We start from the raw sequence: 25,763 nt of genomic DNA, 5'->3' as shown, positions 1-25,763 counted from the left end.
TAGCTCTACAAAAGTAACTAAATAAATATTGTAACAAACAAAATAGAGCAGTTCTAATTCATTCAATTCAAATTGCGTAATGTTATGCACACCCACCGGCTGTTTGGCTATTATTTGCACCAGTCGCATTCATACATCGTCGCAATCTATTTATTATTCACGATCGAGACACTCTGGATCATTCAAACTATGCTGTCCAATAACATACATATGCTTAATGTATAATAAAGTCTCTAATTATGTACTGTATTTCAAACATTAGTATTAATTTCTAAATATTCCATCTTTACCACCATGACCTAAGATGATTAAAAAAAAGAAAATCTTTAAAATACTTTTAAAATCTGATAACTAACAAAACATCTAAATTATAATTATAGTAAAGTTATCTGATTGTGGAAAAATCACATTGTCCTGAAACATAAAAAGTAAAAAATAGATCGAAACCCCGTGGAGAGACATTATGAACAAGAGCCCAAGAGTCGTAAACTTAATAAAAAATCAACACTATCAAAAGCTGCCGTAAATCTACATAAGTAATATAAAAGTGTGTATATTTTAAAGCGGGATATAATCTAGAGATATATTTCCTTGATCTTGTGAGTGGTTCAGGTCACCGCCCACGATCTAAACCTACACTTAACGACTGGTAATTACTTCTAACCACATGTTGATACAATCCACCGATTATATTATTATTTCATCAATAAACACGTATTACAGTTATTAAATATATCGTATTTTATTCTTCCAATTTAGAAGTAACAATATTTGCTTAATTAAAATAGTAAATTGCCAATATTTTTAATAAGAAAACCAGCTTGGTATTTTTTGTATATTTTAACTTTTGACTCATTGTTAAGGCAGGGTCAGTGGATTTAAGATAAGAATGCAAAAGCTTTATTATCTATGTATTAGTGACAAATATATTATTAAGCTCATAATATAGTGGCAAGTAAAAATAAATCAAGGAACGTAAAAACCTGTACTAAATATTCGAGCGGTAGGTAGAGATCCAAGTTGTGAATTAATATATATTGTCTGACGTTAATACTCTACTAATTTGTGTTTAATCACGTCGAGCAGTAAAATATATGTATCAGCACCACAATATGTAGATCAACTCGACATAAAATCATACTTATCTACAAAATCAAGATTTAAACATCACATTATGTTATAAATAACATTCATTATTCTGATGACAAAAACAATATTTCAACTATTTGCATAGATAATATAAAATTTTATGTGTTGAAAAACAGATTTCTTAGTTATTATTTAAGTTAGATGAATATGCTAAATATCAAATGCATTATAAATAATTATATTACATGTCAAAATAATACCTATAGCTCCCTGAAATACGCGTTATTATAATTTTATTTAGTCTATAACTCTAGATTAGGTAACATTCTCTGAGTTAAAACGAGTCAAGTGTATTAAAATATAGAGCCTCTACCATATTTGTATATTAAAAAAGTAAACTGCTAATAAATATAAGCTACATAGTTTATTTTTTGGTAATTGCACAAATGAGCTTTAATACGATATGTCATATTTTGAGACCCTCGTGGTCGCTATTTAATACTACGTCCATAAAATAATTACGTAGAGGGTGAACAAGTTTACACACCCTTCATACGATTTGTAAAAATGGACTGCTGTAAAAATAATTTATCTCAAAATATAGGACGAAGATTCTTAAAGAGCATCGAACAAAGAGCGGTGATTGATCATTTAAAGTTTTCATAAATGAACAATAGGAGTACATCTGTGTGTGGGTGGATAAACAGGAGGCTCGCGTGCCAAATGTCGGGGAGCAGGAGGAATACGGAGGCTCTGCGGCGGCGACGGGCGCCGGGGGGCGGCCGGGGGGGCGGCGCGGGCGGTGGGCGGCGTCGGGCGGTGACGTCAGTCTCGGGGGGGCAGCGCGCCTCGCGATTGGCGGAGCTGCGCGCGCCGCTACCGAATATGGGACCGCGGCTCCATTGATAAAACTGCGACGCGGGGTCGCGCGGCGCCAGTCCCCTTCGTACCGGCCGTGCGAGAGGCCGTCTTCACGCTGGCGTTGTTCGTAATTCCGCTCGGCCCTTGGGCCGAGGAGCAGGTGGTGCCGGACGGGATGGGCACAGATGTGGAGCCCCCGACCGGCCCACACCTGCTATCCCTGGCCGACGTGGGCGCGCTAGGGTTCGACTGTGCGCTGAAGCCGGCGCCGGCGCCGATGCCCGCCTCCGGAACTCCGGCCGATCTCAACACACCCGTGACGACTTCGGATCTGCCCGCCTTCTTCCCGACGTTGCTGGAGCCGCCGCCGATATCAGGTGCGAATCCTCGCCGCTCACCGCGCGTACCGGCCGGCTCCCGCTGGAGACAGTACACACGCCGCGCCGACGGGACTCGTAGGCGGGACTCGCCCCCGCCGCACACCGACCGATAACGTTGTAAATAAACAATGCGATCTCCTTCGACGTCGGCATGTCCTTCGATGCCCTTCACGATTCGCAGTGCTCTAATTTCAGTAAAACTTAAAGAATTTCGCGACAGTTTAACGTAAGGCGTGTGGTAGAGCAATGAGTATCCGACGCGCGATTTGAGTTACAGTGTCCGTTGAAATGTTAAAGTGAAATGGAAAGTTCAGCGGCCCGTGTCATATGGTCGGATCGATACATGAAGCTGAATGGAGCTTCCCTTGTGTAACACCCTGCGCTACTACCTACGTGGCTAGTTATATCGTGTCAAATGCGGTAAAAGTGTTTAAATAATTGAGCTCCGGAATTTGGCGATATCCGTATGGGTAAATATACTTAGGCTTCTTAATTAATCAGATTTTGCTGAAAGTATCCAGAATTTACATTAATAGAATATGCAATATATTTTTTTTTAATTATGGAAAAGTGGACAGTTTTTAGATATTTTTAAATACGAATTATGGCATTCAATTACAATGAAAAATAGAATGTATAATTTAATAAAATCAATAAGACTTTCCTTCGAACTCGTGTATTTATTATTAGATGTGTAGTATTAACACGAGCTTTTTTTAATGATTTCAATTACTTTCTTTAATTTAAAAATAAACACATATTAATACAAGATTTAGTAAAAATTGCTGTAAATGTAAGAAATCGCTAAAACAAAACCAATTCCAATAGAAATACAAATTAGAAGTCTAGTGTTCTATATTTATTTATACGGATAAAACAGGAAAGAAAACGGAGCCACAACACAATCAAAATAAAATATCAATCACAGTATATTTACCATAATATGATTTAAATAAATGGTCCGATCTAAAAAAATCTAGTAAATAAAATAAATCAGAAAAATCAAGCGCCAATAGATATTTGAGAATAGGTGACGGTCAACGATCATTATGATCGTTCAGTATTTGTGCAGATAGGCTATGGAGATACGCACTTATCGACTTCCGACGAACGTTATCGACGCCGCCGCGCTGCTGCCTTCCGCTCAACCGCCCCGCTAATAAATACACTACATAATTATAATTAAATTATTCTTATTATGCAATGTTCATACACGAAAACTCTTATCAAGTAATTTACTGATCTCAAACCGTAAAACACATTATTAATATGAAATGTCGAGACTGCTTACGTAACGTCTAGCCCGAAGTCCAAAAACATTAATACGAATGCAGTAGCCAACAACGCATTTCAGCATTGCACACATGAAACATAATATCCCTATTTTTACAATTTCTCTACACGATGATTGTAAGCAAAAAAATATGCAATATTGTTAGTCTTTCCGTCGCAGACGAATTATTCTTTAGATTTGTATGACAATATTACAATATCCTTACTTTAAAAATATGTTGAACACAGGTCTGCAGTTGACAAATTTTTTGATCGTTTTTTGCTCACAAAAATTGTATACCTATTTATCTTAATTACCCATATTAATAAAATAATATGTTGTTATAGGTACACTACCAGGAGATGAACTATCTCTGGGATGTTCGCCGCGACGGCATAAGCATGAAGCTTCGTTATCCCCTGGCGCACGCGCGGAGGATGCCAGTAACGCATCCAGTGCGAGCGCCTCACTGTATGGCCCTCCTGCCGGTAGTGCCGGCAAGCGAGCGCCATCCCCGCCACTACAGTGGCTGCTGCCGCCGGGCCCCGGCCCCGGCAGCGTCGACAAGTATTTCCAGCAAGAGTACGAGGAGCGCGTCGAGCTGCTTCCCCCGGAGTGCCAGACGTATTGCCCTCAGGCGCAACAATGCGCTCCGCCACAGCACTGCGAATACCGCCCGCCGCCTCAACCCCAGCCTCAACACTCGTGGGAGACGCAGCAGTATGAAAGTGCGCCTCAACCCACCCCTGGCCCCTCCGGTTTGCCTAAGCGAGAGCCGTACCCGAGCCCGGCCGGCCCGAGCGACAGGCCGGTGCAGCTCGCCGAGTACAACCCGTCCACGAGTAAGGGCCACGAGATCCTTTCTCAAGTATACCAACAGAGCGCACAACCGCTGCGGTTGGTGGCGGTCAAGCCGCGCAAGTACCCCAACAGGCCGAGTAAAACCCCCGTCCACGAGCGGCCGTACGCGTGCCCGGTGGAGGGTTGTGACCGGCGGTTTTCGCGATCGGACGAGCTGACACGGCATATCCGCATCCACACAGGCCAGAAGCCGTTCCAGTGTCGTATCTGCATGCGTTCGTTCAGCCGGTCGGACCACCTGACGACGCACGTGCGCACGCACACGGGCGAGAAGCCGTTCGCGTGTGACGTGTGCGGGCGCAAGTTCGCGCGCTCGGACGAGAAGAAGCGGCACGCCAAGGTGCACCTGAAGCAGCGGCTGAAGCGCGAGCGCGGCGGCGGCGGGCCGGCGCACCACCACGAGCCGCACCCGCACGCCACGCTCTAGCAGTCGTCCGCCGCGCTCGCGCGCGACCTCGCCTCCGCCGAAGACACCAGTGGTGATTCCTCCGTGGATAACTGAACTTTTTTATACTTTCACGTTGAAATTATCGAATAATTTCATCGCTTAGGTGTAAATGAATTGTCTTTAACAAAGCTTTATTAACTCTACATTTTGTAAATTCACTGAAATTTATATATATCTTTTTATACATATTTGTAATTACTACGGTAGGGTTCGATCTGCTGGATGTATTTATTTAGTTAGATAGGTTAATTGAAAAAATGACTGGGAACAAACGTAGATATGCGATACGGCCTAAAAGTGTCCAGTGTACGTGTCGTTACGTTTCTATGTGAGCATAGGTCGCGCCTGCTCCGTGGCAGGTGCGGCGATATTTAAGTCACTGTCGTCCTCGGCGTAATGTGAACACATATCTTTCTGTCCGATGATGGCAGTCCTACGGATAGGCTTAATGTGCGGTGTTGTCTCTGGCACACATCTGATATCGGTTATTTGAATGTAATCATTTTATTGAGTGTCCATAGCATGTTCAACTATTAACTCGTATCTTGACTGAATCTGTCTCCCTGATATATTATGGACTGTAACAACTAATTAATATCTATTATGACAAAAGGTAAACCTATTCTGCCTAGGACTACCTACTTAAGTATCGTAGGTATATTTATTAATGTTCTTATATTTGAAACTAACTATGTACGTGAAACTGTGCCATTAATTTAACTTTATAACGTGCCACTGCAATTTTTATTTACATAATGATGTAATAAAATAAGTATAACACGACTGCTGAATAAGTGATAACTATAATTATTTCGTTATACTATATTTCTAGTCGAAGATAAAGTATAAACGTGAGGATGTCGACTATTACGTTTGTGTTGATTTATAGATTAATATCTGCCATTACTAACATGTAATTACGTTTCGACAGCTGCTGTCATACGTCTTCTCTTGCTCAAACATTTAATTTAACTAAATTTGCTCAATTCTGCTTCTTTTATATATTTGAGATATAAAACTAATTCTGTTACATTTCCACTAATGTTCTTGTTTCGCTCAGACCGAATCATGTGTTGCTCTCTCTCTCGTCTCATGCACTTGTTCAATGTTCAGTCATTTCACTATGACGTTTTCCCAGTGGCATATATTTTTATAGTGTACGTATTATTACATAGACTAATCTAGTAAAAGTTTAGCATGTAGCGTTTAAATTATGATCTCTTAATCATTAATAATTATTTTCAAGTGTAGCGAAGGCCCCTTTATTTATAATACTCATAGGTTTCTGTATAGGTGTAATTACGTGTATGGTTATTTTATCGGATTTCAGTAAGCGTGATGACGATGTTTACACTCTACCGATTGTTCGGCAGAGATCGTGCACTGGCCGACTTATTATTAAAATAACAACAGCCAAATTTAAAGTTAGCATTCAATTTTTGACGTGTCAGAAGGCGTTACGGGTTTTTTACCTTTTTAGCAAATTAATAAAAACTTAGGTACCTACTGTCGAGTTTATACGTAACGCGATAATTAACGTTTAACTGGGGGACTTTTGTTTTTGTCATGTCTGAGTACAAAATTATGCACAAAATAGTTGTAACTACTTTGTCATTAACATACCTAGTTAACATCAAAATGATTTCTACGAAATTGCCTTCGCAACTTATGATACTATTGTAAATGTTATTGTAAATCACTAGTTCAGTGTAAAAGTAATTTTGTTAGGGAACCTACTCATCATTTTTTTAAGTATAAGAGAAAAACAGGAAATAGAGCAGTCGTAACAAACCGGATCTAAAAACAGAGACTGTTGATTCGTCACCGAACAAACAGTGATAGAACTACAGGGTGGGCCTTTCAGTAACGTCGGTCATTATGAATTTAAGAAATCTGACAATAATATTACTAACTCTTGCGCCTGCAATCCACTAACTGCATACAAATGGGAGCGGTCATTCACCGTGTAAACTCACTTGGTCTGACGTGGAACTTTGTCTTCGATTATCACATTGCACTGTCACCGTATTAGAGCCGTTCCCAGTTGTCCAGTCGCTTTCGAAGCCTGTGTAGAAGACGTGGCGGTTGCACGCGCCCGCGCCCGCGCCACTACAACGTGGCCGTGGCGGTGCTGCACGCCGCAGCCAGGCGCGCTCGCGCTTGCATCCGCCCTTGATAAGAGTGTGGTGTACGAGTTTATAATGTTTTTACTGTTATAGAAGAGACGAAGTCTCCGATAGACAAGGCTAGAGTAGATAGGTATTATAAAGAGTATTCATGTTAAATAATCGAGTGAAAAATTGAAACGGAAAAGACTAAATTCTTACACATTTTACATAATGTTGCATCGCGTTAACGTTATTGATATACGGTGTTTGTATTAGGTTACGAGTTACGACTTGCCCGTTGTTAGTCGCCCGCGTCAGACTTAGTCGCGCGGCTCGCGTACTGGAGCGACTTCGCTTTGTTTACAACCTATATTGTTTCGCTATTTACATTACACGCAACCCCGAGCTTCGATGCCCCGCATCATCAGAACATTTCACGTTAATACCTAGCTCTTAAAGTTAGACTTTTAAACGAATACGATATCTAATTTTTATGGTGTTCACCTGATAGTGAATGAATACGAATTCTTTGTGAATTTTGTGCATGATGGTTATTGTTTAAGCTATCTTGTATTTCACTTGAGTGAAAGATGTTGTTGATGTTCTAAAATATAGATAGTTATAAGTAGGTATTGTTAAATCTCACTAATTTTTACTAAATTCTATTTAATTAAAATATTTGTAAATACACTCTAAATTTGAATTTAATGTGTATATAAGAGAAAAGAAATTTTTATTTAATGAAACCACCTAAGGTGCGAAAATACAAATTGTTGAAAATTTGAATTTGAAGTTTATGTTTTGAATACTCGCCTTATACGAACCTCACCTTCCAAACCTTTCAATGGGTAAGTAGACATATGAGCTATGTGATATGAATTAGTAAGTATAATAAAGAGGACAACAAACAAGACAGATATAAAACAACTTATCTGCAAGCAAAACAGATAGTATAAAACAGCCTTACTATGGTTATTAGAAAATAATACAGATCTCTAAAGGGTTTAATTGAAACGCATTGTTACAGTTGAGTAGGTACAGTCAACAACAAAGTCACTAAGAAATATATCCAAAAAGATTTTATGATTTTTATATTTTTTTACACTTACAATTTCAATCTGGTCCAACGATTTTTGCATTCGTTAATTTATTAGATACATAAGTACATTATTCACTATTTCATAGTTAAGGGTAGGTACAGGGAAAACTTGCGTGTAGAATTGAATTTACCTATGTCACGTCTCTATAACAGAAAGAATATCAAAAGAAACATAGTATGCAAAAAGTTAATGTAAATTGGAATAATCAAAAAAGTTAACTGCTGCGCCATCTATTGGTGGGAAATTTAAACAAGATGCATAGTCGCAGGCAGAACAAGACAAACTACAACGCCAGCTGATTCTCATGGAATGGCACAAACACGTCGCACTCCGTAGTGCCATAGTTCGACACGAGAGGGCACTACATGTTCATAATACTATTATTGTCAACAAGTATTGGAAAATGTTCTATACATATTATCATACAAAATATAGTTCGTACTATGAATTGCAATGGTAATAAAATATTTATTTATTCCATAGTGGAGTTATGACGCTAATACTATTGGTTGACGGCCCATTAAAATGGTTTGCTAGATCTAATCTTTATTATATAGGACATCTTTTATTATAGTCCGATTACTGAGCAGTATCTTTTATTTTAAAGTATTTTCTATATTAGGCCTTGTGAAGACTTATAGGAGAACTTGTAACATTTAAATAATCGTTTTCATTTGTGAAAAAAATATATGTTCAAGTAGATACAACCTAGAACTAGAGATAGCAAAAAATATAATAAGACGTCGATAAATAGATATAAGAAATTTATCCACTTATTTTGTCTATTAAAAAGTTAATTTTTTGTTATTTTTTTATGACTAGGGAGGGGGGGGGGGCATTGTAAGTTTAAAGTTCAAGTTTATGGATTCGCCACAGTTATTATCGCGGAAAAAATTGCGTGCTCCGAAAAACGCAAGTCTTAGTGTAACTTTTCAATGGACTGATGTCTGCGTTATAATTCTGCATTAGTATTCTAAAGGGTAGGTACAGGTATTAGTAAAAACCCGAAACAAATGAAATAAACGAGTTGTGATATATTTCATATAAAACAATGAAACATACATTTGAGGTTGGTCTACAAGTAAGATGTCTCACAGATCTGTAAGAAACTGCATCAATATAATAGTTACCAAACTTTAAAGATATGAACGGTATTTTAACACTAAATATAGATGTCTGATTGAACGTTCAAGTGAAGGAGAACGAGGCAATAGTAACACAAGTATTCACCACCAATAAGACCTACACAACTGCAATCATAAAGAAGTAGACAACACACAAATTCAGAATTTAAAAACGTACAATTCATGCTAACTGGACAGACACATGAAGGTAACAAGCGATACTTTTTTGAATAATGGCACTTCTTATTGTATTTCATGGTAGGTATACATAACCCAACAGGTGGTATTAGTATTATCCTAGTTATCAATACAGCCTTCAATATTTTGTAGGTTTTCGTTCACTAATTTTATTGACTAAATGTAAAAATCACATAATCTAGTTTCTCTATGTACTGTCAGTGTCTTAGGTCTTCTTCGCGGTAGACATTAAAAAAAAAGTTACAGTAGTAAGTATTATATTTGCCTCTATCCAAGCGTTTATTATGACTGACTTAGAACCAGTATTAACACATATTATTATGGATAAGCGTTAGATATCTTATCTGCTATCGAATGAAAGTAACTGTCAAAAATTCCAGCTGATAAATTAACTGATACTTATTCAAAACTGAAACTGACTTAATCCAATGAAACGGACAGTATTTTACAAGTTAACAAACGATAGTGTATTTTCCAAACATCTATAAAAGAATACACCACTATACAACAAACAATAAATAAAATAATGAAATACATATGAAAGTGTAACAGGTTAAAACAAATAGACAAATTTTACAACATATTATAATACCATTATAAAAATATTATAATATTATTATCGAGTAGATAAATAGAAACGTGGCATAATGTACAGACATCTTATTTCTTGTAGGGGAACAAATTACTTAAAGAGATATGAAAAGGACCAAAATATAATGAACATGACCAATATTCTCTTAAATATAGCCAAGTAGGATCACCTTAGTTTAAACATACAACGAATTTCGGAAATCTGTAAGTACCTATGTCGAATCTTGTTATTTGAAATATGCTGGTTTTTAATATAAGAAGTAGGTAGCTACTGGAATCTCAAAGCCGTAACCAAAATGTTATTTTTTGCCCCTTTAAATATCAAACAGGCAATAGAGATACAATAGAAAATAGGACAGGTGACTCACGGCGGTAAAAGTATGCAACACGACTATGTTCGCCAAAACACGATGTATTAATAATTATGTTGATGCGAGTTTGAAGTTAGTGCCAAAATTGGATCAGAGTCAATTTGTCTTATTATTGTCAGATTTCTTAGCTATATAGTCTAAAGTGTTTAGCTGTATCTATTCTAATAGTTTAAGAGAATTGTAATGTACAAAGCAGATTTATACAAATGGTTTATTAAGGGTATTTATTACAATATGAATGAATTATGTATGTATATTGTATACGCCTAATATGTTTCCAACAAACCTCTCTGTATATAATTATTATATACATTTTTAATAATAAATATTTCTTATCAATCTTATTTTATATTATTCCCCATCTCCTTTTACTAACCTAGTTACAAACTGTATTCCAAAGATTTCTAAATACCGATGTAAGGCAAAAACAATACAAATAAATATATACCAACTTTTCTTTATTAATATGATCCCAACTCGCTATTTTATTTTATATGTTACAGTTTTAGTACCATTGGAATGATAAACAATAACATTCAACCATCTCACACGCTAAGGTAAATATATTAGAAACAAACAAATAAATAAATCATTGCTATATGAAACTGAATATATTAAGCACCTAATTCACATCAGTCTTAGATTGTAAGCTATGTCTATTTACCTATTCGAAGTCCCGACAAAGGTAAGCTAGACTAAGTCTAAGACAAAATACAAAAGTATATCAGTAGCCAATTCGAAGCGGTCGTCCGTCTACGTTTATATCTCAAACCAAACGTTCTAACCTCCTTTCTACTGTTTATTAAATAAAAAACAACAATTTATAACACAATATTGTTTAATTGTTCTATATTTATTAACAATATATCACCCCTGTAGTTCATTAGATATAAAGCAAGGTACATAATGTACACGTATTCCTGCCTTTATCCCGCCTCTAAGTCTGTAATCATTTTATTCAGACAACAATTTTCCCTGAATAAAAATCTGCTCTTGTTCTTACTATACTCAAACAAAATAGTATAAAAATCCTAAAATAATTTTCGAAACACACTCTCAACTGTTATATAAACTCTGTGTCCACATCGGGAAACATAAAACTAGAAGCGTTGAGCGCTTGTCTATTCTTAAAGTAATTCTTTAAAACTCCCAAATCAGAAAGGTATAAAATGAATACAGGAGAGAGCTATAGATGTCCCTGAGACCAGTAACGACGTTTTATTTGTCGAAAGAAACGTCTTATTAATAATATTTACTCAACACCCCGACAAAAGAAGCTACCTACTAACAGTAAGCTTTTTAATTAGTTAACTTAACATTGCTAGGGCGTCATGTTTATAAATAAAAAGTAAACTAAGAACTTAATATTACTTGCCACATTGCCTTAATTTGTTTGCCATCGGATTCTTAAAATCTAATAGATCATGATAATCAATTGATATAAAACCAGTCACTATTGGACTCAAGGACAAATCTCTATACATTTTGCCCATCCTCCTTTCATTCGATATAATCAAAGAACCAATGTCACCATAGACTAGACCGCGTTTTTATAGTTAAATGGTTACCAAACAGCACAGGGTGTGCTATGTGGTCTCTTCGAAATGTTCTTCTGCTTTGACGAGGTTCGGTTCAGACTCGGAGCGGCGCTTGAGTCCCTCGGCGTCGGGCGACAGCGGCCGCTCGTCCTCCTCGGGCGGGGTGCCCGCACTCGCCGCGGCTTTTATATCTGGCGCGCTTCTACTCACATCCGCCTGGAAACAAAAGTAATTATAGTACACTGAATAAAATGGTGTTTGGATGTTGAAAATACTGGAAGTTCACATCCATCATCGCCATTCAGTATTACACATTCATAATTGGGAGATAATCAAATTGCAGAACTCGCAGAGCGCCCCAGCGTGATCAGCTCACAGGCAAGTAAACCAATATCTTTTGGTAATCAACAGAGTGTGTTGTCCCTTCCAGCAGATGCTTTTCAACATGTTCTTTTTTTATTTAGAAATTACGAACAAAATACTCATATAGTATAATTATCGTTTGTTATAGGTATTTACCATTTCAGTTTCAAGATAGTCGCCAGTCTCTTGCTTGACTTGTGCGTTCATTTTGTCGTTGAGATAACACACGCCATTCAGATCAATCGCGCTGTTTGAGAATATCGCTGCGGCACCTACTGACGCGTCCACCAGCGGCTCATTCTGTAATAAACAATGAAATATACTTATATTCAATGCAACTACATACAACTGTTTCCTTATAAGTAAACACAGAATGGTGATAATATTTCGTAGTACTATAAACTTCTTTGAAAACTCTTTCAATAAAACCTAATACAGGAATTCTTTTCAAACACACAAATACGACTAGACTCGAAAATACTATACCGAACACAAAAATATTTATTTCGAGTGAAAAGAAAAGCTTTGGAATAAACCTACGAAACACACATGTTAGCATTAGGTATTAGTACGAATGTATGTTGAACAATGATTAGTTACCAAGATTACATTTTCAGGGACAGTAAATTTCAATTGCACTGGTTTTTTAGGCGGTGGCATCTCTACCTCTGGCGATTTGTGGATGTATGTATTGTCCTTTGAAGATATGTCCTTTTGTTCCCTGAAAATATTATATATTATTTTTTAAAAATAGTTAAGATTTATATCTCTGCTTGTTCAATCTGAGGAGTATCAAAACTTACTTTTTCGGAGTAGGGTGGTAGCTCTCACTCTTGTCCATTTGATGTTGGGTTATCAAATCACATGCCTTTCCAAGGATCACAATAGAAACCAGCACTCTTACTGTTATAAGGCATAAATAGGCAATGAATATTAAGAATATCGCGGCGAATCTAAAACAAAATAATTGGATTTGAAAAACCACTACAGCAACATTCCCATTATATTCATATAAGATTTAATTAGAAACGGAACACTTATTAGCATCTTATAAGCGGTAACAAATTCTTAATTTCGTCCTATATTTTGATGTCAAAGGAAAAACATACATATATTCACATTTCAAACAATAGCATAAAGATGTATGTACATAGACTCTCTTATAAGAAGATGCATACCCATCAACTTTGACAGCATGCACCAATACTCTGGTGATAACAACTCCGAGCGGCAGGGGTATAAAGCCCATTCGCCGCGCCACCAGGTCCGAGTGGTCACTGAACGCGTACTTCTGTCTTGTTTGCGCGACATCGTAAGCCAAGCTCACAGTGTACTCTCTATACACTCCATAGGGAATCTCATTGAACCTGTAACAAAAGAAATCTTAAGCATTGAAGCATTCGACTTGCTACACACATTCGGTTCGGCATCAATCGGCGTAGCGTGGCTGCAAAACCGAATAGGTATAGATGAATATTTGGGAATGATGCCGCTCGACATCGCGCCCAAATGTTTAAACCGAATTCACTAATGATGGTAGTTAACTAATGTCTGAACTATCACGAAAGATATCACTGTTGACTGACATGAATATTATTGAATATACATTAAAATTGGATAAGAGACATTTCTATATTGGACTTTTAGGAAAGTGCAACCAAATTAGGGCTAGAAATCTGTTGAAATACTAACCTGGTAATAAAAGCATGCTTAACCCAGTCAATGATGACTTCAAATGTGAGTACAAGTATACAATCAGGTGCAAGTATCCAGAAGCGTTCTTCTCTCCATGTATACTCCTTCATAGTTTGCAGCACAACTATGAAGAGCAACACAGAAAGATGCAGACGTTCTCTCACATCGCTACAAGACACTTGAAACAGATTGTTCTTGTCAAACTTCTTAAACACACTGCCTTTCAATTCTACAAACTGTAAAATAACACAATATATTTTTTAATGCATATTATTATCTAAAGAAATAAAATGAATAACTGCAGTCTTTTATTATTCATGCCGTATGAAAGAAGAAATTAAAAGTATTTTAGTAGATTCATAAAAGAGTTTTCATAAACACATTAGCAATTGTTACCTCTTCTAAAAGGAAATACTTACATTATTTGACATCATAATTATCAGCAAACTTTTATTGTTGGAGTTAAAAGCAACATTTAGTGTTGTAGCTTGAAACAGAACTAATAAACTGTGAAGAACTGAAATACTGATTAAGGATAATTGCTTGCAATTTACATCAATAAAACCACAGAATTTTCAAACTATTAAATACAGTGAGATGAACACACAGATGATAAAGTAAAAAAATACAAATATTCAAAAGGATACAGACATAGGTCATGGCAAATAATAAATGTGGTATAACTCCCAGATGTTCCCTTCTTCTATCACGTGGTTCTGTAGCGGTCCAAAATAAAGCATCTATGGTGTCTTGTCCAAATGCTGAGAATAGCCTGTCACCCACCTCCAGCATATTGTAAAAAATATACAATTTCATCACACTTTGACTTTTTACTAAATGATACATCATATTTGTATCTATGTAGCACATTAAAATACTACAAACTAATAAAATAAAACCTTTTAGCACATCACATGTCTCTGCTGGTTTTAGAGTACCCTTGCGAGGATTTGAGTAAAACCTAAAAGAGATACCATTTTGATTACATACAGCCATCTGACATATGCAACAACATGACTACTTGCTGTGCAAATTATCTTACCCAAAACATTTCCTGAACAGTCTGTTGAAAAAGGACCAGAATGCCATTATAAACCTTAATGGAAGAAATGTGTAAACAAACAGTAATGAATCTGCACACTGAAAAAATCCATAGGCCATAAACTTCTCCAATTCTTGAGGAATCTTAATGAAAGAATAAACTTTCTCTCTTCTAGCTGAAAACCTTTCTTCATCGTGTTCTAGTAAATAGCCTCGTGTTAGCTCGACGTGCAAGAAGGCAAACAAGGAGGCTGGTTTGTCTGCATCTGCAAAATTCAATTGAATAAAAATTATAATAGGCCGAAATTTCTTCGATGTTATATGGTGACAGATGATTGATATATACCTTTACACTTTATCTCCTTCGAGTTTTTATCAAGACTTACATCGCCGGACGAATTTTGGGTATAGTTGGATATAGATTTGAAACGTAACCTCTTGGTTTGTTCTTGAGTATCCTCATTCTTAATTATCATGGTGCCAAGATTTTATAGAGCCAAACTATCAATCACTATCACATTTGTATTGATTATGTCCTTTGTAATAAAATAACTGAAATTGCGGTAAAAAAATCTTCGAAAATTTATTTATTGACAGATTACGAATGACAACATAGCTGACAAACTTTGACAACACAGCTGACATCAATGACAGCTGACATATAGGACGACAGATTATCAAAAAAAGCCATAGTGTGATCAGTTATCCATCGCTGCATCAGTCTATCTTATACCTATTAATCGATTCTAAAAGTTTTATTAGTCTACCAACCTACCTGGTTATGAAGTGTAATAACGACGAAATTCCTTCGCTGCGATCACCACAACATTGTCATCACGCTTTTATTCAAGTGTATATTAGGTTTATAAAAAAGGAAATTAAATCGACTCGACTAATTACTTTTTCCTGTATGCCCAACTCTAATTCGCACGCTATCTCATTCGCTCATCGTCAAGTCGAAATTCGTTGCCTACGTTAGCGAATTTTACTAATTTTAGAATTAATTTATCATATAAATGTGGTAAAAAAGCCTTGCTACTGTCTATTTCAATAACTGAGAAGATAATTATACCATTACCGTTTGCTAAATACAGCAAATATGGCATCGAGTGAAGGGCGAAGTGCTTCGTCAAACTTGCATCAGCAAGACCTAACCAAATTGGTGAGTTAAAATGTTAAATCAGGATCTTGTCGACCGCAATTTACTTTATTAGAACAGTTTTTTAATATTTATCCCCATTTTAACTTTGTTTTTGGTTAATATTCAAAATAACCTTTCCATGTTGTATTATCACATGCACAGAGCGATGTACCTACCTACTGCTGATACTATGTATAACTGTTATTCAAATCTGCTTTCATTATAAATTCCTGTTACAACTAGACAATTTATATGATAGACAACTCTGAGTGCATACTACTATTTGAGAAAACTGCAAAAACTAATTTGTAACTATATTTATTTTCAGGATGTTACTAAACTATCTGCCTTGTCACCTGAAGTAATATCAAGACAGGCAACAATTAATATTGGTACCATTGGTCATGTAGCCCATGGTAAATCAACTGTTGTAAAGGCCATTTCAGGAGTGCAGACTGTCAGATTTAAAAATGAACTGGAGAGAAACATTACAATCAAATTAGGTAATTATTGTTTATATTAATTAGTTTTAAGCTAAGCAGTATTCCAAATATTTACCTACTTTTTTTCGAGTCTTGTGTTTATGTATGGGAACTCAAAGTTCGTTAATGCGAAATGAAAGGTAAAATGGTGCTAGTAAAACCTGCATAGGCAAACTATACCCGAAATTATTAACTCACTTACACACACATTTGGAGTACTGATATTTTTATTTATTTCTAAATTTTTACTCATCACTAGATTCTGTAATAAAAAAAGTAAAAGGGTGTTCATAGACATTAACAAATAATATATTTTACACAATATTTCATCATGACATATATATTTCCAGACACTAACACTACATATATTTTTTAGTAAGATTAATAGATTCAGAATAAAAAATAAAAATATGTTAATTGTATTAAGTAGCAAAATTTACATATTTTATTTTATTTCAGTAAAATGTTCTGACTTCTTCATAACTAATTATAATTTTAAATATTGCTAATGCAAATTGTTTTATCAATTGCTATGCAATGTACCATGTGAATAAGAAATTAAGTGGACACCAAAATATAAATTACTTTATAATAATGTTAGTTTGATAAAGATTTTTAAATTAACTAAATCACATGGTATGTTGCAGAGCGCCTGTCCGACTCGGTTATTAAAATGTATCGTGAAAGAGCCAGTGAGAAAGATGAAAATATGTTCTTTGAAAAGTTGAAAAGATCAAAGAAAAGACATTTGTCCATTGATTTTGAGCCAGATGTAGCACCACCTGCATCAAAAAAACAGAAGAGAAGCAAACAAGAAACAGATGAATTTATTATAGAAAAAATCCTTGATTATAAGTATACAGGAGGAAAAGAATATTTCTTCATAAAATGGAAAGGTTGGAATGATAGTGAAAATACATGGGAACCTATTGAAAATCTTGATAACTGTCCTGCTGTACTCACTGGATTTCTCATAAATGAAGAGCTCAGGTACTGTAAAGAGATTGAAAAATTGAAAGCAGAATTATCATTTGGAAATCTTCTCAGTGAAGAAAACTTATTAAAGAGATTGGAAGAAGTTGAAGAAAATGACATTCTGAAATTAAAAGAAACCCTACTATTGAAATTGATCTCAATGATTGTTTTACGAGAAGAGGATGAAAACTTTGCCACAGAATTGGTTCAAGAAGCAAGAGATACCTTACAAATTTATGTTGTAACTAGAAGAAGATGTCAGCAGTTAATGAAATTAAGAAATTGGGAAAATCATCTGAATCAAGTGGACAAGTCCAAGAAGCTTATTGTTGAAAATAATGTTGACTTAGCTGGCCCCCCTGAGAATTTCACTTATATCAACCAATGCATTCCTGGTGCTGGTGTTGTTATTCCCGATGAGCCACCGATTGGCTGTGAATGTACAGCTTGCAATTGTCGCTCCAAGACTTGTTGTGGTATGCAAGCTGGTCTATTTGCTTATACTGCTAACAAACGAATTCGTGTCGCTCCAGGTACACCGATTTATGAATGTAATAAAGCCTGTAAATGCTCAGCAGAATGTTGTAACCGTGTGGTACAAGGTGGCCGTAATATTAAATTAAGTATATTCAGAACAGCTAATGGTTGCGGATGGGGTGTTAAAACAGAACAAAAAATAAAACAAGGCCAATTTCTTTGCCAGTATGTAGGAGAGGTCATCACATTTGAAGAGGCTGAGAAGCGAGGCAGAGAATATGATGCCAATGGCCTTACTTACTTGTTTGATCTTGATTTTAATTCTGTAGAGAATCCTTATGTTGTAGATGCGGCACATCTTGGTAATGTATCCCATTTTATTAATCATTCCTGTGATCCAAATTTGGGAGTATGGGCTGTTTGGGCAGACTGCCTTGATCCAAATCTACCTATGCTAGCTTTATTTGCAACACGTGATATAGAGATAGGAGAAGAAATATGTTTTGATTATTTACAAAAGTCCCCTGAGAATGAAGATACTGAACCAAGCACCGGCAATATAGATAAAAGTAATGAAGATATTCCTAGTAGATCATCTTGTGATGATGATATTCCTAGTGGATCTGAAGCAACCACAGCTATTACTCCAGTATCACCAGTTAAATCTAGGTTTGAAATTCAGCAACAAAACAGGGCTATGCTAAGAAATCTAACAGAATGTAAATGTGGGACCTTAAAATGTAGAAAATATCTATTTTGAATTGTATTTCAAGAAAATTCATAAGTCACAATATATTTGTTGATTGCAACTTGTTGTTATTACATGTTGAAATTAAAGTAATGATGTCTAAATGGTTTACATATAGAGTGTGAAAGATTAACCCATAGGATTGTGAGGCACATTAAGCAGTAGTTCATCTATTCAATAGTGTTGAAACTCATATAAAAAAACAGGTTGAGTAAATAAGCTACCACTAAATGCGCCTCCGAAAGCGGGCGTAAATGCTACCTCTTAATCTATTTTCTAAATACTGATGCCAATCAATTGACATGATCTCTTTTGCTAGCGTTAATATTGTTACTATTGAAAACATCGTGATGTCACTATAACATTATTTTAATCTCACTGTGAATATAATAAAAATATTCAATCAGTACTATGTTTAAACAGTAATATTATTGTTATTATTGAAGACAATTGTTTACAAATTCGAATCTCGTTTCACATAATTTCTAACTTTTTACAGATCTCAAAAGATACTGTTTGATGAAATATTTAATGCAATTTGAATTTTTAATAAAGATTTTCTTTCTAATATGTAATGATGAAGGTACATACGTTGTATGTTACAATACCAGTTTCATATAGAGATTTTACTAGCTATTAAATTACGCTTTTAATTGACCATTTTCACACATGTTTTAAAACAAAATCTACTGTCAGTTCTGAGTGTTCATTGTTACCAAAATGTTCCACTGCAAATTACTACAAAGTAGCTATTTTGCTAAATTGACTTCATTTTTGATAGTTTATATTGATACATAGGATTAATATAATTATGAGAGGTGCTACAATATTGTGCCCTATGTAAATACATAAGTTTTGTACACCATGTTATTTTGATAAAAATATTGTTGTATTACTAAGTATGATAGACAAATTGCGATTTAACATATTGTAAGAACTTGGTATAAGACTGTTACTATCAGTTAGTAAAATTGTTGAAATGTTATAAATGCATTTTATATGCAGAAAATTTTCTAATTGAAATTGTATTATTCATAACTTTAATTATGTGGTTAACAGTTAGTTTGTAAGAATTAACAATTTGATAGATTTAGTTTAATAAATGTGTTACATTACAAATTTATTGTTTCTTTCTTAATAGGTAAATTTCATTTGATTTTAATGAATTCATATTTATTTTCTGTTAAACATTTACAACATCAGTCAGTTTGTATTTGGAGTTACTAACATAAGAGCTTATAACTTACTTATAACACTACAACTCTCCTCTGCGGCTTCGCTCCCGTAATTTTTAAAACAAAAATTGATTAGCAGTTTGGGGAAGCCAAATTTCGTCTAATCAGTTTAACCGAAAACTGAAGAAAGACAATATTAACACGCTCTTTAAAAAAACCTTACAATATCAGACGAGGGGAATGAACCAGAAATGCTGGTTAGAGGATTTCACAGTTAAATTCAGCATTATTTTTCTCCATAATTATTATTAGATGCACTATTTCATTATTAATATATGCAAAATGTTACAAAATTTAAAGGTTACGCCAATGCGAAAATCTACAAATGCGACAATCCTAAATGTGCGCGTCCTACAAGCTTCATATCGGGCGGTTCATCGAAGGACGACAATTTCCCGTGTCTGAGACCGGCTTGCAACGGCCGCTTCCAACTCGTCCGCCATGTCAGCTTCGTCGACTGCCCTGGGCACGACATTCTTATGGCCACCATGCTTAACGGTGCCGCGGTCATGGACGCCGCGTTGCTACTTATTGCAGGTATCGTTATTACCATCAGCTATTACTGCCACATACTTATTGTATATCTTCGGAAATCAAGACTAAAGCAATTGAATTTCGTCTCTCTTGAATCAATTTTAAGGACTTATTTCTTTTTTCAGGCAATGAATCCTGCCCCCAGCCACAAACTAGTGAACATTTAGCTGCCATCGAGATTATGAAACTAAAACATATACTCATATTGCAAAACAAGATAGATCTGGTAAAGGAGGGCCAGGCTAAAGAGCAACATGAACAAATCGTGAAATTCGTGCAAGGAACAGTTGCCGAAGGTGCACCGATTATACCCATATCTGCTCAATTGAAATATAACATTGAGGTAATTTTCATCACCATTTATTTGTATTAGTCCATTAATATAAATAATATACCTAAGTCATTAATCATTTTAATTTCGTCTAGGTATTATGTGAATATATCACAAAGAAAATTCCTGTTCCATTGAGAGATTTCTCTTCGCCACCGCGGATGATCGTTATTCGATCCTTTGACGTCAACAAGCCTGGTTGCGAGGTCGATGACCTTAGAGGAGGTGTTGCCGGTGGCTCCATCCTTCAGGGAGTGCTCACAGTTGGCATGGAAATCGAGGTATTTTGCGTTTGTTAATCAAGAAGCATAGCCATAAAAATATTTTCCAAAATATAAGTCAAAACAACTATGAAAGTACGATAACCTTTTTGCAGCATTTTATTGTAGGAAAACAAATGTTTATGTATCTTATTTCATATCTAATAGTACAAACATTAAATACTTATCTAAATACCAGGTGAGACCGGGCCTCGTGAGCAAAGACGCTGATGGCAAGCTGACGTGTCGTCCCATCTTTTCGCGTATCGTGTCACTATTCGCAGAACAGAACGAACTCCAGTACGCCGTCCCCGGAGGTCTTATCGGCGTGGGCACAAAGATCGAGCCCACGCTCTGTCGTGCTGATCGACTTGTGGGTCAGGTATGTAATTTACTATATTATATTATCAACTCAGATATCTTTAACATGTGTATGTTGGTGTCGGATCCTCTAAATTGTGTTCCTACGATTAGTGTGTTTTACTGTAAATGGATATTGCACTAAGACACTACTGAAACTATGAGGTACTACAAACATGTTGTTGTTAGTTTACGCGATCCTGCGCCAATATACTTATTATTTACTTCTAAATCATGTTAAAATCATCATATCTAGTTTAAATTGTTTTTATCTTAGGTCCTTGGTGCTGTTGGTGCTCTGCCTGGAATATTCGTAAAACTTGAAGTTTCATATTACCTACTGAAGCGTTTACTTGGTGTGCGTACGGAGGGAGACAAGAAAGCAGCGAAAGTGCAAAAGCTGACTAAGAACGAGGTACATTTACTTTCAAACTTTACCTTTATATTAAAATACGAGCGGTCTAATTAATTAATATTTATATTCACAACATACCAGTAAGGTCAATAATAAATTTGATTAATCCTTGCACTGGTCTCGGTTGCTAGTTTGAAGGTGACATTCTAATTGATTGAAGGACAGAAAATAATCATTTTGTTGAAATAAAACGGAAACAATATACTTTCGATATTATAATATTTTTTCTACATTTGCAGGTGTTGTTAGTCAACATTGGGTCCTTGAGTACCGGTGGACGTGTTATTGCTACCAAGGCTGATTTGGCTAAAATCGCCCTTACTAACCCTGTGTGCACAGAAATCGGTGAGAAGGTTGCCCTCAGCAGGAGAGTAGAAAATCACTGGAGGTAAGCATGTGTTATGTGTCGTGTACAATGCTTTGACGAAAATCAAGAGTTCCCTTGCCTGAATTCAATTTAGAAAAAAATCTACAACCCTGTTTTATGTTGAATCAATACAAACATTCAATTATGTTTTGATTGCAGGTTGATTGGCTGGGGTCAAATTCAAGGTGGAGAAACTATCGAACCAGCAAAGAACTAATGTTAACATATATTATGTTACTTTTATACATTGAACTACATATTGTATGTATTTAATAAATAATAAAAGAAAATTAAAATGTAAATAACATTATTATTATTTAATTTTATCACGACCTACAAAATTAATTATTAGAAATAGAGTAAAACATATTCTGGGTAAACAATTTATTTGATTTTGTTCAGTTATGCTTGTGATAATAATTTAGGCCATATATATAAATGTGTTAATATCTTCGTCATCTCGTCGCATATATTTGTGTTCGATGAGCCATTCCAGCTGCTCCTTGATCATCTTTTTCGAGGGCAAGAACATATTCTTCAGTATTTCAACCAATTCACTCTGTAAAATTTTAATAATATTAATGACAGTACATACAAGAGAACAAATATTTTTAAACATATTTGTTCCGTGTGGGAATCGAACCCACAACCTCCAAACGCAGTGGTATCGGCGTGGCGACCTAAACCACTGCGCCACGGAGGCAGTCACTAGAATAAAAAAGGTGAAAGAAAGATCTACCTGAAGTGCAGTGTTGGTTATGCGTTTCCTCATTTTCAAGATTTTTATGATTGCCTCTTGGGTTCTCAATATTCGGAGCTGTACAATGGAATGATTATCTTCTATTTGAGATCTTTCTGTGCTTAGCTGCAGTCTTCCAATCAAATTAATCTTACCACGACGCTGAGGTTTACCATTTTTAATAAGAGCAAATTCCTGATTTACCCAAAAAGTTGTGTTTTCTGCAAAATCTTTAGGATTTTGAACAAGTGGTTCATAAGACAATAACTGTCTTTTGAGTTTTGGGAAAGCAACAAGTGACCATAAAGTTCTCCTGAGTTCTGGATCAGGCAGTTCAGTGGCAAGCCTTAGGTTTTCGTAACTTATCTTTTCCATGGGTCTTTGATTCCATGCAAATAAGACTGCCATTTGAAAAGTAGTCACATCCAAATCAAATCTTCCCACAGAATTAGCAAAAGTAATTGTACCATTGCTCATGTGATGATACCACTGAAGCTTGCGTCCTGAATGCTTCTTTTTGTAAAAGTCTTCCACTTCAGGTATGTAGTCTTCTAATTCTAGTGGAAGACTAACAGTAACTCTTTCAGATCCACGGGCCCATGCTCCAGCATTGAGTATTTTAATATTAATAGCATCATGGCGAGTTGTATCAGCTCTAAACTGAGTATTGAGATCTTCACTGACTTTAATATCTTGAAACATTCGAGCCAACTTATTTACATAGTCTGCTGGCATCCCTACTTCCCTCAGCCACTCCACCATATCCTCTTCTTTTTCAGAATCTGCACTGGAATCTAATATTAATCTTCGAGTCAAGTGTGCCTTATGATATCTCATGAAAACATCTTTGTTTTCTATATACTTAAGTACTAACAACACATCTTTTAACCGAGATTCAATCTGCTCACTCGTTAAACGTTTGCTTAATGGTGTCTTCCTTAACAACATATCACAATAGTTAGCAAGGAGTTCAGGGCATTTACTCTCAGGAGCAGTACCTTTGCTCCCTCTCAGAAGTGCTGATGATGGTAACTCCAGTTTGAAAACAGTTGTATCATTTACAACACATTTATATGCTTTGTCTCTGGCTGTTAAAAACCTTGGGTCATCCATGAAGGCTTCTTTGACTAATGAACTGAATCGTTTGAACAAGTCCAATAAGCGTTCAACATATTTTTCTGAATCTGTAGTAATGATGTCAGCTGAAGCTACCATATCTGCCAATCCTGCAGACACTATGTGTGCCTCTAAATCCCTAAGGATAGGTGTAACTCCTTCTGGAACTCTATCAAGCAGACGAAACATAAGCTGTAGCTTTTCTGTCTCTCCAGCTTTAATCAAAGGTGCACTCTCAGCCAGCAGTGTAGGTAGGTGTTCCCCAATAAGAACCTTCTCACAACATTGTGTGAGTGCTGCTACACTACCACTCCCTGCTTCCAAATATCTGTGGGCTCTGGCTTCTTCTTCTTTCAATCTTTGATCAGCATACCTCATGTATGACTGCACCCCATTGGCCAACAACTGCTCATTAGCCTTTAACTTATAAAATTCTTCAGTGGCTTGCATATAAGCAGCTTCAAAATTTTCTCTGTATATTTGTAACTTGTCAACAGAATTCGAGCACAGATTAACTGCAAATAAAGCAAATCATTATATATATAAAGTAGAAGTTTAAGGTAGATAATAGTTTACCCAAAAGAGGACAGGTTACTTACCATATGATTCTCTTACACCAATAACAAGCTGTGAATCAAAAGATTCTCCATTTCGTTCTGCTTGAACCAATTTCATAGCAGAATCTTGAAGTCTCTGTTTGATGTCCACAAAAATGCTTTGATTCCATGAATCTAACATGAGTTTCCTTACCAGACTATCCTCTATATTATTGTTGTTGTTCTTTTTTTGTGTGCTGGATGCATTAGAACTAGTCACTTTGCTTGAATTATTTATAGAATTTTCTAACTGCCGAAATGGTGTGGGTAAATAGTTGCACTGGGTGAAAAACTTGCCCCATTCTGCAATATAAGCCTTTAGCAAGGCTTGGTCTTCCCGCTGAGCCAAGACGCGGTTCTGGGCTTGTTTTATGTACATCATAATGTCCTGCTGAAGTGCATCTCTCAACTTGTAAGCCCCTCTCTCGTCCCATAAGCAAACAGAGTGAACAGCTTCAAAAAGACCTTGCCATTCTATTTGAGAAACCGTCTCCTGCTTAAGTAACTTTAAAACTATTGGGCGCATAGAAGGCCATATAGCCTCAAAGGTGGCTTGTCCTTTTTCCTGTAAAGAAAATAGACCACGAAACCTTTAAACACAGTTCGAACATAAAATAAAAAAACGCATTCACACAAAACATTGATTGATTGTAGCACCTTCAACATGATAAACAAATTAAAATATCCTTCACACAAATTCTCTTTTCATAATCAAATCAATCTGTAGATTTATTTTACGTTGATTAGTATTGGTTGAGTTGAGTAAACGTCAATGGTCGCACGTATTCTGATTTTCTGATTCTGAGACCGAGACGTCAATAGACGTAAAAATAGAGATCCAATTATAGGAGTATATTTATGGACTTTTAGTCGAATACATAATGATTTATTCTGCTGAGACGGCTTGTTCATCACATTTTATTACGAAGACTGAAAATATATGTAA

The 25,763-nt window shown here is 35.9% G+C and overlaps 5 protein-coding genes across 8 annotated transcripts in view; 3 read left to right on the top strand and 2 right to left on the bottom strand.

Moving 5' to 3' along the window:
- sr (zinc finger domain-containg protein striped) overlaps positions 1–7,806 on the top strand; it is a 30,065-nt gene extending 22,259 nt beyond the window's left edge. Inside the window, exons 1-2 of one of the 2 annotated variants that reach the window (XM_076119016.1) lie at positions 2,007–2,327; positions 3,951–7,806. In XM_076119016.1, the coding sequence (XP_075975131.1) occupies positions 2,126–2,327; positions 3,951–4,891 (1,143 nt within the window). In that variant the 5' untranslated portion in view covers positions 2,007–2,125 and the 3' untranslated portion in view covers positions 4,892–7,806. Of the gene's footprint in view, positions 1–2,006; positions 2,328–3,950 lie in introns of those variants that run through there. The other variant, XM_076119014.1, reaches the window with a different exon arrangement.
- A 1,328-nt stretch (positions 7,807–9,134) lies between these two features.
- Positions 9,135–15,671, bottom strand: LOC142975985 (protein TAPT1 homolog). 3 transcript variants are annotated; one of them, XM_076119155.1, is made up of 10 exons: positions 15,388–15,671; positions 15,043–15,307; positions 14,648–14,961; positions 14,420–14,517; positions 13,998–14,236; positions 13,484–13,672; positions 13,109–13,258; positions 12,906–13,026; positions 12,462–12,605; positions 9,135–12,158 (listed from the first exon to the last, which is right to left on the bottom strand). In XM_076119155.1, the coding sequence occupies exons 1-10, from the start codon at positions 15,515–15,517 to the stop codon at positions 11,991–11,993; spliced, it is 1,818 nt and encodes a 605-aa protein (XP_075975270.1). In that variant the 5' UTR covers positions 15,518–15,671; the 3' UTR covers positions 9,135–11,990. The 3 variants fall into 3 exon arrangements, with proteins under 3 accessions (XP_075975270.1, XP_075975273.1, XP_075975274.1); XM_076119158.1 differs by having other exon boundaries at positions 12,915–13,026; XM_076119159.1 differs by having other exon boundaries at positions 12,972–13,026.
- A 301-nt stretch (positions 15,672–15,972) lies between these two features.
- eIF2gamma (eukaryotic translation initiation factor 2 subunit gamma) lies at positions 15,973–22,676 on the top strand. Its single transcript, XM_076119511.1, has 9 exons — positions 15,973–16,203; positions 16,511–16,685; positions 20,400–20,636; positions 20,759–20,976; positions 21,060–21,245; positions 21,424–21,606; positions 21,862–21,999; positions 22,239–22,387; positions 22,526–22,676. Exons 1-9 carry the CDS (start codon positions 16,141–16,143, stop codon positions 22,581–22,583), a joined length of 1,407 nt encoding a protein of 468 aa, XP_075975626.1. The 5' UTR covers positions 15,973–16,140; the 3' UTR covers positions 22,584–22,676.
- Positions 17,203–20,387, top strand: Su(var)3-9 (Suppressor of variegation 3-9). The gene has a single exon (XM_076119509.1). The coding sequence runs from the start codon at positions 17,338–17,340 to the stop codon at positions 18,874–18,876; it is 1,539 nt and encodes a 512-aa protein (XP_075975624.1). The 5' UTR covers positions 17,203–17,337; the 3' UTR covers positions 18,877–20,387.
- Positions 22,657–25,633, bottom strand: Cul5 (cullin 5). Its single transcript, XM_076119508.1, has 4 exons — positions 25,475–25,633; positions 24,821–25,382; positions 23,106–24,736; positions 22,657–22,925 (listed from the first exon to the last, which is right to left on the bottom strand). The coding sequence occupies exons 1-4, from the start codon at positions 25,481–25,483 to the stop codon at positions 22,788–22,790; spliced, it is 2,340 nt and encodes a 779-aa protein (XP_075975623.1). The 5' UTR covers positions 25,484–25,633; the 3' UTR covers positions 22,657–22,787.
- Between the last annotated feature and the right edge of the window lie 130 nt (positions 25,634–25,763).

Source organism: Anticarsia gemmatalis, chromosome 10, assembly GCF_050436995.1.
Source record: "Anticarsia gemmatalis isolate Benzon Research Colony breed Stoneville strain chromosome 10, ilAntGemm2 primary, whole genome shotgun sequence".
Lineage (NCBI taxonomy): Eukaryota > Metazoa > Arthropoda > Insecta > Lepidoptera > Erebidae > Anticarsia > Anticarsia gemmatalis.
Note: the sequence above shows the minus strand (reverse complement) of the source record. Positions and strands in the feature narration are given on the sequence as shown.

Bases quoted from the DNA above. Each gene is read 5' to 3' on its own strand.
- LOC142975985 (XM_076119155.1), bottom strand. From the start codon at position 15,517: ATGATAATTAAGAATGAGGATACTCAAGAACAAACCAAGAGGTTACGT. The intron at 14,518-14,647 runs GTATCCTTTTGA...TCAGTATTTCAG, and splicing joins ATTTGCCATGACCTATGTCT to TTCTTCACAGTTTATTAGTT. The intron at 13,027-13,108 runs GTAAGTTTTGAT...TAATATTTTCAG, and splicing joins TACCACCCTACTCCGAAAAA to GGAACAAAAGGACATATCTT.
- eIF2gamma (XM_076119511.1), top strand. From the start codon at position 16,141: ATGGCATCGAGTGAAGGGCGAAGTGCTTCGTCAAACTTGCATCAGCAA. The intron at 16,204-16,510 runs GTGAGTTAAAAT...ATTTATTTTCAG, and splicing joins AGCAAGACCTAACCAAATTG to GATGTTACTAAACTATCTGC. The intron at 22,000-22,238 runs GTACATTTACTT...CTACATTTGCAG, and splicing joins AAAAGCTGACTAAGAACGAG to GTGTTGTTAGTCAACATTGG.
- Cul5 (XM_076119508.1), bottom strand. The intron at 24,737-24,820 runs GTAAGTAACCTG...CTTTATTTGCAG, and splicing joins TGGTGTAAGAGAATCATATG to TTAATCTGTGCTCGAATTCT. The intron at 22,926-23,105 runs GTAGATCTTTCT...AAAATTTTACAG, and splicing joins TAACCAACACTGCACTTCAG to AGTGAATTGGTTGAAATACT.